This window comes from Bos taurus, chromosome 5 (assembly GCF_002263795.3).
Source record: "Bos taurus isolate L1 Dominette 01449 registration number 42190680 breed Hereford chromosome 5, ARS-UCD2.0, whole genome shotgun sequence".
Lineage (NCBI taxonomy): Eukaryota > Metazoa > Chordata > Mammalia > Artiodactyla > Bovidae > Bos > Bos taurus.
In genome coordinates this window covers 56,216,267-56,228,614 of record NC_037332.1, presented here as the reverse complement: position 1 = coordinate 56,228,614, position 12,348 = coordinate 56,216,267, and the positions used below count along the sequence as shown (strand labels likewise).

General features: G+C 60.5%; 1 protein-coding gene across 1 annotated transcript; it reads left to right on the top strand.

Annotated features, from left to right (window-relative positions):
- The first annotated feature begins 2,735 nt into the window (after window positions 1-2,735).
- NXPH4 (neurexophilin 4) lies at window positions 2,736-12,339 on the top strand. Its single transcript, XM_002687567.7, has 2 exons — window positions 2,736-2,959; window positions 10,772-12,339. The coding sequence occupies exons 1-2, from the start codon at window positions 2,903-2,905 to the stop codon at window positions 11,639-11,641; spliced, it is 927 nt and encodes a 308-aa protein (XP_002687613.2). The 5' UTR covers window positions 2,736-2,902; the 3' UTR covers window positions 11,642-12,339.
- Window positions 12,340-12,348: the final 9 nt, after the last annotated feature.

Here is a 12,348-nt window from a genome sequence, read left to right as displayed (position 1 = left end):
GGCAAGAATACTGGAGCAGGAGGCCATTCCCTTCTCCAGGGGATCTTCCTCATTGCAGGCAGATTCTTTACCCTCTGAGCCACCAGGGAAGCCCAAAGAATCCTTACCCAACTCCCAAAAGAGGAGCATTTCTTTTCATTCCTCCTCTCTCCCTGGCTCAACTTTCTCAGTCTATTCCTCCTCTCCTGAGGAAGCTATGGATCCATCCACATCCAGAAACAAGAGCCCTCCCCTTCCCTTTTAGCCTTGAGGTCTCAGCTCCAGCCTCAGCTTCCAAGCCAGTTCTGCCATCCTCCACTGGCTCCCTGGCTCCCTAGGGCCCCAGAGCAGAGCGATCTTCCTGGGGAAAAGGGGCGTCCTTGTTGATTGCTTAGAGGGAGGCTTGTGTCATCATCTGTCCACCAGGTGGCGTACACACTCCTGCAGCGCAGCTCATTCGAAAGGCCAGCACAGCCCCCTCCCTAGCACATTAATTATGCACCTGCCCTCGGACCCCAGTCCAGCCTCTCACTTCCTTCCCTGGGGCTATTCTGCCACACCCCCCTCTACTCTCCCCCAGCCGGCTCCTCCCCCTCCCCCAGCGCCTGTCTGCTCCCCACCACCAGCAGCCCCACCCCCTCACTCCCTCCCTCTGCCAGCCGTGCATCTGGCGCCCCCGGGGAGCCACTGATTCTCTGCCTGTCGCCTCAAGATCCTGGGCAGAGCGAGAAGGGCCCCCAGCTGCGGCTTGGAACACACACCCCTCCAGTCAGCATCCTTCCTCTGCCCACCAGGACGGCCAGGAGAGGGTCTACCTGAAGGCAGTGCTCAAAAATTCCCCACCTGGCAAGGATGTCAGAGAGACCTAAGACAGAAATGGAGAAGAGACAGGGGCAAAACCAGAGGCTGATACAGACAGAATGAGAGACAGAGACACAGAGATGGAGACAGGGAGTGGCGTGTGTGTGTGTGTGTGTGTATGTATGAGAGTGAAGAAGCTGGGTAGAGGAAGCTGTGGCCTGAGACTAGCAAAAGGAGGCGAGGTGGGGTGGGTCAGGACTCCAGAAAAACAGGAGGGGCTTCTGTCCTGGGTACCTTGGGCCTGAGTGTGCCCCCTGCCCCCACCACCTCGGCAGCCCCTGAGTTTGGCACTCGGGCTCAGGTTCTGGATGGAGCCTTGTGGCCCGTGGCCTGGCTGTTCCTGCCTCTCCCTGCCTCCCTGTCTGCCCCACCTACACCCAGGTTCCTGGTCCAGGCTCCTGTCTGTCTCTCCCGGAGTGTCTGTGTCCACTTCATCTTCTCAGCATTCCCGATCCTTGTTTTGTGTCTTGTCACATCCATGTGTCTGTCTATCTGTTTATGTGTGCCCCGGCTTGTCTTTTGGACTGCCAGTGCCAGCATACACCTGTGTGTGTCCATCATTGTCTGTGAATGTCCACCTTTCTGTCAAGGCAAGGAAGGTAGGGTCGGCTCTGAGTACCTGGCTGGGTATGCATGTCTCTTGATGAAAGTTGCATTTATCTCTCGGGTCTCTGTGTATGCACACTCTGTGTAAACCGACTGTGTCCATCTACGTGGATCAGTGCCACTAGGCTTGCACCTGTCTGTGTATGTGTGCACTGTTCTCTGTGTGAATGTGTTTCACTGTGCCTGTATGTTCACCTTTATTGTGTGGCCTGACCCTGCGAGGCTCCTGCGTGCATGCCTCAGGCCATGTGTTGGGATCTCCCGGTATGCATCTGTCTGTCTCTTTGCTTGTCCCTATCTCTGTCGCTGTCGAGGTGTCGGTCATACCACAACCTCAGCCACAGCCTCAGTGCATAGCAACAGCTGACAGCTGAAGACTCCCTGGGCAGGAGAGAGAGAGAGACTAGGGGGAGGAGGGAGCTGATGAAGAAACAGCCAAGAGGATTGGGACAGAGACAGGACCAGACTGGGGACAGAGACAAGGACAGGGCTAGAGGAGAAAGGGGAGAAGGATCTAGAGCGACTGATGGTGAAAGAAGGGACCCTGGGCGGAAAGGGATGGATGGAGATCGCACCAAGAAGCCGGGCCGTTGGTGCGGCTCCTGCCCAACCCCCACGCAGGGACGCTCTGGGACGCGTGGGGGGTCAGCAGAGGGGGCGAGGGGCAAAGGTGAATGGCGCGTCTAGCGGAGGGGTCCTGAGACCGCAGAGGGGCCTTGAAGGCGGGGGTGGGGGCGGCGGGCGCCGTTTGTCAGCCCTATTGACAGACGTGATGGGGTTTCCGTCCGTGATCAATGATACTCATCTCCGGGCCGAATGAGCCGCGGGGCGCCCATCCATCCCCGTCAGCGCCGCGCGGCGGCAGTCGCCCGGGGCCCCGCCCGCCCTCACCTCGGCCCCTGCCCTGCTCCTGCCCGGGGACCCTTCAGGGCCCGGAGCACAGAAGAGGCCGGGAGTTCCGAGGGACCCCGGTCTTGCTGGGCTGTTGAGCCTCGCCAGGCTCCCCACTCTCCGTGCCCCGCCTCGGGAACAAGGTCCCGGAGCCGGGAGCCCCACCCTCGGCCCTGTTCCTCAGCGATGCACCCACCCAGCCTCTCGGGTCCGCGGCCCCCGAGCCCCGCAGCCCGCTCGGCTCCGCACCTGGGCCGGGGGCGTGTCTGGGGCGTGTCGGAGTGAAAGTCACCTTCGGTGCCCCCGGCCGGGCGGGAGGGGGCGCGCGGGGCGCGGCCGGGATTGGAGCGCCGCGGAGCCCCGCCCCCCCGCCCGCCCGCCCGAGTCCGACCCAACTTTCTCCCCCGCCCGCGCCCCGCCCCCAGCGCCGCGCTCCGCGCCTCTCGCCGCTCAGTCCGCGGGCCGCGCCGCCCGCTCCCGCCGCTCCGGCAGCCACCCCGCGGCACGCCCGCCGGGGCCCCTAGTCCCCAGGCCCGGCACCCGCCCCGCCCGGCCGCCCGGGAAGATGCGGTTGCTCCTGGAATGGCTTCTCTTGCTCTTTGGCCCGTGGCTCCTGAGGAAGGTAAGGGTAGCTGGGAGGTAGCGCGAGCGCGGGGGTCCCGGACGCCAAGGTTCCAGAGTGCGAGGGGCTCCGTGCGCCTGCCTCGTCTACAGCGCAGAGCGTCCCAACTTTGCCCGGCTCGGGGTGGGAGAAGGGGGGTACGCGGACAGACAGACTCCTGGTTCAGGATAGGCGCTCTCCCAGCGCAAGTTGGCTGAGGGTCCCGGGTGGGGTGGGGTGGGATGGGGGGGTGCCCGGGTGGAGGCCCAACTCGGATCCCGCTCCAGGCGAGGCGGGGGAGGGGACGAAGCCAGACCCACGAGTGTGCCAGACGGAGCGGGAGTGCGAGACAGACAGACAAGCCAGCAGGGTGTCAGCCTTGCCGTCTTTCCGCGCCAACCTCACTCGCCTTCCTCGCTGTCTGTCCTTCCACCTCTCCACCCCCGCCTTCTCATTTCTCTCCTCTGCTCTTGTCACAATGCCAGGTGGGCACTGTGCTCTGAGCAGACTCGGCCCGAACACACGCGCGCACACACGGACCCACACAGATACCGCCGAACTTGGCTACCATCTCCCATCGCATTTCCCGCGGAGATACTGTCTCCCCTGAACAACCTCACAGACACACCCCTCTCGCTCGCCCGGCGGGTAGGGGGTGTGGGCTGTCTGGCTCTCCTCCCGTCCTCTCCTCTCTCCATCTCCCTGAGGCTGGCCTGTTTCCCTGAAGCTCCAGGGCGAAGACAGGCTAAAGGGGCCCAGACTTGATCTGCGTCCCTCCAGACTTGGAGGCTTCAATTCGAATAGACCGGGTGCTCATGTGTGCTGGTGTGGAGTGTGTGGGTCAGCGTGTGCGCCCGTGTGTGCGCCTGTGTCCCGGGCAGCCAGGCTTGCGTGTCCAGCGCTGGCGTCCAGGGTGTGTGTATGCTGGTGTGGAGTGTGGTGTTGGCTCTGAAGGGGTGAGCGTGAGTCCCTGCTTCACAGTACAGCCATCTGTGCCCCGCTGTGCATCCCACAATGGGGGCCTAGGCCCTGGACACCTATCTTCTTACACCAGCCCCGCTGCCTCTGACTTTCCCGTTTCCTACTCTAAGTGTGATCTACCCACTCTGGGGGCAGACAGGTAGCTCCCCAAAGCCCTATTCCCTGCATCCCAGCCCTTAGACCCTACAGAGTCTGGAAGGGGTGTAGACCCCCACACACACACACTTAGCCTCCCACCTGCTCATTCAGATCGCCTTCAGCAGCTCCAGCAGGGCGGGGGCCCTTAGTGAAGCTGGTGACGGAGCTCCCTGATTCAAACCAGCCTGGTGACCTTGAGGGGCTGGAAGGTGGGTGGAGGAGCCCCCTCCACAAATACTGCTTCCACTGGCAGGAGCTTCTTGGGGACCTGCTGCCTAGCTCTGCCCTCGTAGAGCACTCTGGGAGGGGGTCTCTGCCCCACAACCCACTGGGATGTAAAGGCCCCTGGGGGAGAAGTAGTGGGGCTGGATGGTCCTCCCCTGCCCCTCCTTTCTGGTTCCTCCTCACTCTCCTCTCCAATCTCCCCATCAAATAAACTCCCCTGTGGACAGATCTGGTTTAATTTCCTTTGCCCCCTGAAGGGGAATGAAACATCTGGTGAAGACTTGAGGGAGAGTGAGCATGAGGATGTGAGCAATGGAGATCTGAGTGTGTGAGAGCTGCTGCTCTGGAGTCCATGGAGGAGAGGGTGTCTGCCATTTAGTGCGGCTTGTATGCACGTAAGAATCTGTGTTTGCATGTACATACAGACTGTGTTTGCATGTGTATAACTATGAAGGGGGATGTGTGTAGGACAGTGTGTGTCTGACTACCTCTGTGTGTGTGCTCATGTGTGCTGTATGGTGTGTGCACATGTGTATGCACACCTCGGAGTATCAAGGTGTGTCTCTGGTGCATATCTGTGTGTTGGGGTGCCTGTGTTGTCTGTGAGTCTCCGAGGCTTGCGTGTGTCTGCGTTCTTGTCATTTTGAGTGCATTTGAGTGTGGGGATGAGAAGGAAATGGCAACCCACTCTAGTACTCTTGCCTGGGAAATCGCATGGACAGAGGAGCCTGGCAGGCTATAGTCCTTGGGGTCACAAAGAGTCTGACAAGACTTAGGTTCAAAAACAACAATAATGGGATTGTGAGCCTCAAGATGTGTTCATGTATCCTATCCGAATGTGGCTTGTGTGTGTGTTCGTGCACTCAGGGCTGTCTCAGTGCTAGGGCTGGCACTGGGCTGACACTGAGAGGCTGGTGGGGGATAGTTTGCAGGGAAACCCTAATTGTCCCATGTTAAGCACCTTGCCTTCTCCCATCTTGCTCACAGGCTCCTCCTTCAGGCGCCCTCTCCCTCCTCCCTCCTTGCTTCAGGCTCCTGATCTCCTATGGGGCCTGTGACTCCTGGCTTCCACTGCTCCTGGGGCTCTGGCCCAGGCCTCCTACAGGATCTTTCCAATACGGTCTCGGACTTATCGCCCTCTCTGTCTCTGTCTTCCCCACCCCTTGCCAAAGCAGCCACCTACTGGGAAAAGCAGCAGGCGATCAGTAGTCACTAATCACTAATCACTAATTACTAATTAGCTGGGGGAGGGCAGGGGCGGGGCCCTATGGGACCTTCCAGCTCTAGCCTGCCTCAGGAAAGGATTAGGCTGAATTGAGTCTCTCAGCACTGGCTGGCCCCAGCCCTGCATCTAGCCACCCACTCCTGACTCCATATCCCCCTCTAACCCCCCAGCTAATCTCTGGCTGGGCCACTTAGGCACGTGCAGCCTGGGCCAGGGCCCAGAGCTGTCGCGGGGATCAGGGGCCGCAGCTGAGCCAGGAGCATAGGCCAGGGGGGGCGCTGATAGCTCCCTTGGGTCAGAGCCCCCGAGTATGGGAGGGGCACCGAAAGGAAAGAAGAAGGTAGACTGTCTTAGGTTTGGGGTGAGGGAGGAGCTGGGGGTCCAGGACTGGGTGGCTGCGGAAGAGGTGAGGTAATTTGGGGACAGAAACAAGGTAAAGAAGGGTCACTGGGTTCAGAGACAGTGTCCTTGGGGAGGGGCGGGATAAATGTTGAGGGAGACCGGTGAGTGGAGGGGGCATCATCGGGGTCAGAGATGAAGTCATTGTGGAGGAGGTGCGGAACTTTGGACCGAGCCCTAGAACTCCTCGTGGGCGGGGACGGGGGACAGGGTCACGGAGAAAGGGCAGGGTCTGTCGTGGGGGAAGGGTCCCAGGGCTCCCGGCTGGCTGGGCGCTGTGGCGAGTCCACAGGGCTTGGGGTGGCAACGAGCTGCGGGCCAGGGATGGGGAGCGGGGAGCACTTGCCTTGAGCGCTGGAAATTGGCGAGTCTCCCCCTCTCCCTAGCCTACCCCTCCTCCACCTCCACCCCGCCCACTCCCCCTCCGGCTCCGGCTTCGGGAAATTACATCCCAGCTCCGCGGCTCCCACCACCCCCCCCCCACCGCGCCCCGGAGCCCGCGCCTTTATAGGCACATTTATTGCAATAATAAAGTGAGGCGCGGGGCGGGGGGCGGGGGGGGCGGTCGTTCCCGGGGGGACTGCGCCGGCTCTAGGAAGCAGGGAAATAAAATAAAATAAAATAAAATCAAAATTCAGATAACGGTGAGCCTTGCGCTGCAGGCCAGGAGCAGGCGGGCAGGCGGGGCTGAGGGGGAGGGGGTGCCCGGCCCAAGGGCAGAGCCCGCCCCAGCAGCCATCCCCGCCCCCTCACGCTATAGCTATAGTAGGGTCTGGAAGAAGGTATCTTCACCTGCCGAGACCCCTCTGTGGCCTGATACTGCCGGTCTTCTGCCTTTTTCTCTGGCTTGACTCCCATACTTGTCCTCAGCCCATCTCCCCATCCCTGTCTCTTATCTCCTTCCTTGTCTCCCATTTTCCATTCCAGCCCCCATTCATATTCCCCATCCCCACCTCCTGGGTCTCTGCATCCTTCAGCAACCCTGTTTCTGCCCAGTAACCACTTCCCATCCCCCGTTTCTGTTCCCACCCCCATCTGGTCCCACCCCCCATCTCCCAGTCCCCGTCCCACTCTCATTCCTCCCAGCGCCCATCCCTCATCCACCATCCCTGTCTCCCCCATCCCCATTCTAGTTCCCACCTTGTTCTGTCCCCCATCTTCACTGCCTTGGCCCCTATCCCATCTGCACCCCAGTCTCTGCCCAGTACCTGTCCACCATTTCTGACCTCCTCTTCTTTCCTGTTCCCATACCTACCCTTGTTCCATCTTTATCTCTGCACCATGTACCTGTGCCTGCCCAGGCCTCAGTCCCAGTCCCCCTCCATCTCTGGCCCAGTCCTCATCGCAGCCTGTCCTGTCCACCCCACCTCTGTCTTCACCCCCATCTCCATCTCTGGTTCCCAGGCAGACCCTGCCTATTTTACCCACCCTGGCTGCGGGGTGCCCCCACCTCTTTCTAGGTGCAAGGCCTCAGTACGCACTTCCGTCTCCTTCCCCGACCCAGGCCTGGAGCACTCTTCCTTCCCCAACTACTGGGTGCTGTCCCCTCCCCCAGTCAGAATCCTGAGCGGCCCGCCGGACCCACACAGCAGGAGAAAAGCCACCGACCAGTCTGGAGGCCTGGGGGAGGTGCACCCTGCAATGCGGATGGGGGGCCGACAGCCTGATCCTCCCCCCATTCCCAGCAGTCCCATACCCAAAGAGCGCTCCCCCCCACCAAGTGGAGTTTGTTCAGCAGAAAAAGGCATCCTCAACTCCCCTGCAGTGCGTGGGCTCGCTGCCTGGGGGGCAAAGCACTCCTGGCTCAGCTCCCACCCGGCTAGGGCCCAGAGGCGCCTGGTGAAGCGCACCCCCACCCTCACCCCGACTCCCTCCTGCCACCACACCTCCGCCCCTCAAGCCGACAGCCGGGCTAGCCTCTCCCCTTCGCAAATGTCACTGCGCCCAATTAGCTTAATTAAACCAGCTCCGAAACGACCAGGACCCCTCCTCGGACAACACCCTGCCCCCACTCTCAAGGGGGAGGGACAGCACCGTGGATTCTAGGCAAACAGGGGCTCCCTTATCACTTCGTTTTCCCCTCCCTCCCACCCCCACCCACAGCTAGAGACAGACCACCTGAAGGGTAGAGGGAGAGAACCACAGTCAGACAGACAGACAGAAACAGAAAAGCAGAATCGCAGAAGAAAATTAGAGACAGAGACAAAAAGAGACTAAGAGAGAGCGAGGGAGATGGAAAAACAGTGAGAGAGCGAGAGAGGGAGAGCGAGCGTGAGAGCTAGGAAGCCAGAGGGAGGGTTTTATTTTATTTTATTCCATGTTCCCATTTCTCGGCTCGTTTCCTCGCAGACTCTCACCCCTCCCTGACTGAGTTCTCCCCCGAAGGTCGCTTCGGCCGCTCCCCCCAACTCTTCCCTTTTATCTTGGCTGTCTCCAGCGGCGGGTGGGGGGTGCAGGTGCCCAAAGCCCAGGGATTTGCCAGGATCAGAGAAGCGTAGACAGCAATTTGTCTGGGATCAGGGTGGGGGGACAACTGGCGCCCCTCACCACCCAGCCAAACCTCCTTCCCTCTCCAGCCCCTGCCTGGGAAGAGTGGCTGCACTGGAGCAGTGGACAGGTCCTGGACTGGGTGCAAGATGTCTAGTGCTTTTGGGGTGCTGGGGGGGAGCTCAGAGGTATTTGGGGTCATAACAGCAGGTGTAGGGGCTCATGGATGCCCCTGGAAAGAGCTAGTGGTTGGGCCCAGGGGGGTGAGGAGTTTAGGTGTCAGAGTTCAAATGACTCCTCCCAACCATTCTTGGACTTCCCCTGGAAGCTTTGATACACTCCCACCTCCAATGCCCTCTCCAGGGCTCAAACCCTGCCCTCTCTAAGCTCACCTCCTGGAGCCTTGGTCCTTCCTGCTGGAAGGCGCTTGTCCCCTCCTCTGCGGCCCAGGACCCCTTCCCCCCATCCCCTCTCAGGCCCACCCTCTGGGTGTTAGCTGCCAGCTCAAGCTTGTCAGTCTGAGTCAGTCTCTCTTACCGCCCCCGCCCCCCACACCTGAGCTGGGAGGAGAGATGGACGGGAGGAGGAATGAGGGGGGCGATAAATATGTATGACGAGCGGGTGGCGGCGGCATTAATAACCCAGGATCGCAGAGCTGCGGGAATGGGACCAGGCGGTGGAGATTCTAGCCTAGCAGCTTGACTCTGCTGTTCCTGTCCCCTGTGGACACATGGTGTATGCAAACAGAGGGGGACACCCATGCTGCCTGGCCTCTTTACCTACTCAAAGCTCATCCTGTAGGCCAGTGTGGGGATCCCCCCACCCCCCAGGAACATTCATATACAACTGACATGTATGCACCACCCCCCAGGGGAACACAATGAGACCACACTTGTTATATCATTGTGAATACACTGACCCAGCCTTGAGAAAGAGCTTGACACATGGACAGAGGAGATCACAGAGGGAAAGTGACACCCCCAGTGAATCACACACAGCCACCCTCAGATACACAGCCAACCCAGGCATACGACTACACCAGTCACAGAGAGGCAACTACCACACCCTGAAACAGCCTCACTCAGATCCACACGCACAGACACAACCAACCTAGGCACATATACAACCCAGACACCTATACAGAGCCACCAGGGACTAGTACAACAGGTATTCACCACCACAAGCAGGCAGACACACACAACACAGCCTCTCCGGACTGCTACACAGGGCATACAGACACGCACAGACATACACACACAGCCACGCCAGGCAGACACATACACACCCATCACCAGAGGTTGAGACTTGAGCATGCGCATGCACACACACACACACACACACACACACACACACACACAGTCATCACTCCAGGCAGATAGACAGATACATACAATATAACAGAAATACAATCACCCCAGACTCACGCACGGTACTCCGCCCCCCCCAAACAAACCCACAGGCAGTAAGGGCCACACTGAATGGCCACAGCTAGCACGGTCTGACTGACACACTCTGACACGCACAGCTCCTCTCCTTTCCACTCCCCTCGCTGGAGCAGCATCTCCATATTTCTTCCTGTCCACTCTCTCACGTCTCCTTCACTCGGGGCCACCCCCCCACCCCGCCCCGGATAATTGATGGCCCGGGCCTGGCCCTGCCGCTCCGCCTCTCGATCCATCTTGTACTCGCCCCGCTGTCTCCCAGATCGGCTGCCACCTGAGACACAGAGACGGGTCGGGGCAAGCAGGGCAGTCCTCCTCGGTACCCCTCCTAACCCAGGGGAGGACCACCAGGCGGCCTCCCCAAGAGCAGGAGTGCTGGAGGTAGAGAGAGGTGCCCACTAGTAGTCCCCAAGCCTCAGCTGCATGCAGACTCTCCACTGTTCTCCTCAGCTCCGTTGGTCTCCCATGCTCCACCCCTCAAGGAAGTAGAGGCTGAGGCCTGGGTGGGGGCTCCAGTCTTGGCAAAGGTGTGCTGGGAGGTCTCACTCTTTCCTGATGCTGGGCACTGACAGTGGTCATGGCCTCCCTTGCCTGAGTCCAGCTTCTCCATGGCGCATTACTCCCAATCAAGCCAGTTCATAGCTCCAGTCCCTTTCAAACCCACACTGCTTTGGCTCTTTTAGTTTCCTCAGCCCTCGTCAGAGTTCTGTGAGAAGACTAGGATTCTAGTGTCATTTCACAGATGTAGAAACTGAGGCAGAGACCACACACCTTGAAAGAGCCGCAGGCCCATTCCAACGGGCACTCCTTGAACCACTGCTGTGGCAGCCTAATTCCATTTGTTCTCCCAGCGGCTGCGGACAGGGACCGGCGTGGCCCTGGCGGGTGGCCCCAGACAACTCCAGCGTTTCTCTTTTCCTCCTTCTTGGTCCCCAGGCCGTCAGTGCCCAGATACCGGAGTCCAGGAGGCCGCAGTACCTGGAGCTGCGCCCCGCCACGGCCGGAGGTGGCGCCCCTGGCCATCATCTCCCGGCAGCGGCAGCGCCAAAGTCCTCCGACGGCCTGGGCACCGCGCGTGCCTGGAGCTGGGCCTGGCCGGCTAATCACACAGGGACACTGGCCCGGGCTGGGGCGGCGGGAGCGCCAGCGCAGCGCACGAAGAGAAAGCCGTCCATCAAAGCGGCCCGCGCCAAAAAGATCTTTGGCTGGGGGGACTTTTACTTCCGGGTGCACACTCTCAAGTTCTCGCTGCTGGTGACGGGGAAGATCGTGGACCATGTGAACGGTACCTTCAGCGTCTACTTCCGCCACAACTCGTCCAGCCTGGGCAACCTCAGCGTCAGTATCGTGCCGCCCTCCAAGCGTGTAGAGTTTGGGGGCGTCTGGCTGCCGGGGCCCGCCCCCCACCCGCTGCAGTCTACGCTGGCCCTGGAGGGGGTGCTCCCTGGGCTGGGGGCCCCGCTGGGGATAGCGGCGGCGGGGCCGGGGCTCGGGGGCACGCTCGGCGGTGCGCTGGCGGGTCCGCTCGGGGGCGCGCTGGGAGTGCCTGGGGCCAAAGAGTCACGCGCTTTCAATTGCCACGTGGAGTACGAGAAGACGAACCGCGCGCGCAAGCACCGCCCGTGCCTGTACGACCCGTCGCAGGTGTGCTTCACCGAGCACACGCAGAGCCAGGCCGCCTGGCTGTGTGCCAAGCCCTTCAAAGTCATCTGCATTTTCGTCTCCTTCCTCAGCTTTGACTACAAACTGGTGCAGAAGGTGTGCCCAGACTATAACTTCCAGAGCGAGCACCCCTACTTTGGATAGCCCACCCCGCCCTCGCCCCGGCCCCTGAGCTTCCCGCGAAATCCCGGACTCCCTTAAGTGGAACCCCTGCCCCTACCCAGCAGCTCCTGTGGCCGCGTCCCCCCCTTCCACTCTGGGGGTGGAGAGGAGCAGCCCTTCCGAGACTCAGCCGGTGTGGATCCCCTTTTCTTTATGGGGAGTGCCCACGAGGCTAGGGGTAGCCCCCCAAGGGCTACAGCCTCAAGTGGAGGGCCCAGAAGGCAGCCCTAGAATCGGCGGGGCTTGGAGGCGGTCCCCGCGTCCCCTGCGTCCCCATTGAGTCCTCTTCACTCCTGCCCCTGGCGCTGGGATGGATACTCCCTTTGCCCGCAGCTTTAATAACGCCTTGCCTGGCACCCTCATCCCACCCCTTTCTTACTCCCAGGCGCTTGTCTTCCACCCTATACCCACGTAAAGACCATAAAGGCCTATACACCTTGGCCTATTCCCAATCCCTCTGCCTGTCGTATGCCTGTCCCCATTTCCCCCGAACCCCAATAATTAGGGTAGGGGAAGCAAAACTCCCGTGCTTAGGCGATCCACTCGTCTGCACTCTGCCCGCCTCCCTCCAGTCCCTGCCAGCCTTGCTCCACCTTCTGGCTGCTTCCTCTCGGTGATTTTTTTTTTTTTCCTACGCCAAAACAGACGGGAAAGGGAACAAAATAAAGTGAAATCCAATACGCGTCTGT

What these genes read in the sequence shown, in the direction of transcription:
- NXPH4 (XM_002687567.7), top strand. Translation starts at nt 2,903, where the DNA reads ATGCGGTTGCTCCTGGAATGGCTTCTCTTGCTCTTTGGCCCGTGGCTC. An exon ending in GCCCGTGGCTCCTGAGGAAG is followed by an intron (nt 2,960 to 10,771) that starts GTAAGGGTAGCT and finishes CTTGGTCCCCAG; the next exon opens with GCCGTCAGTGCCCAGATACC.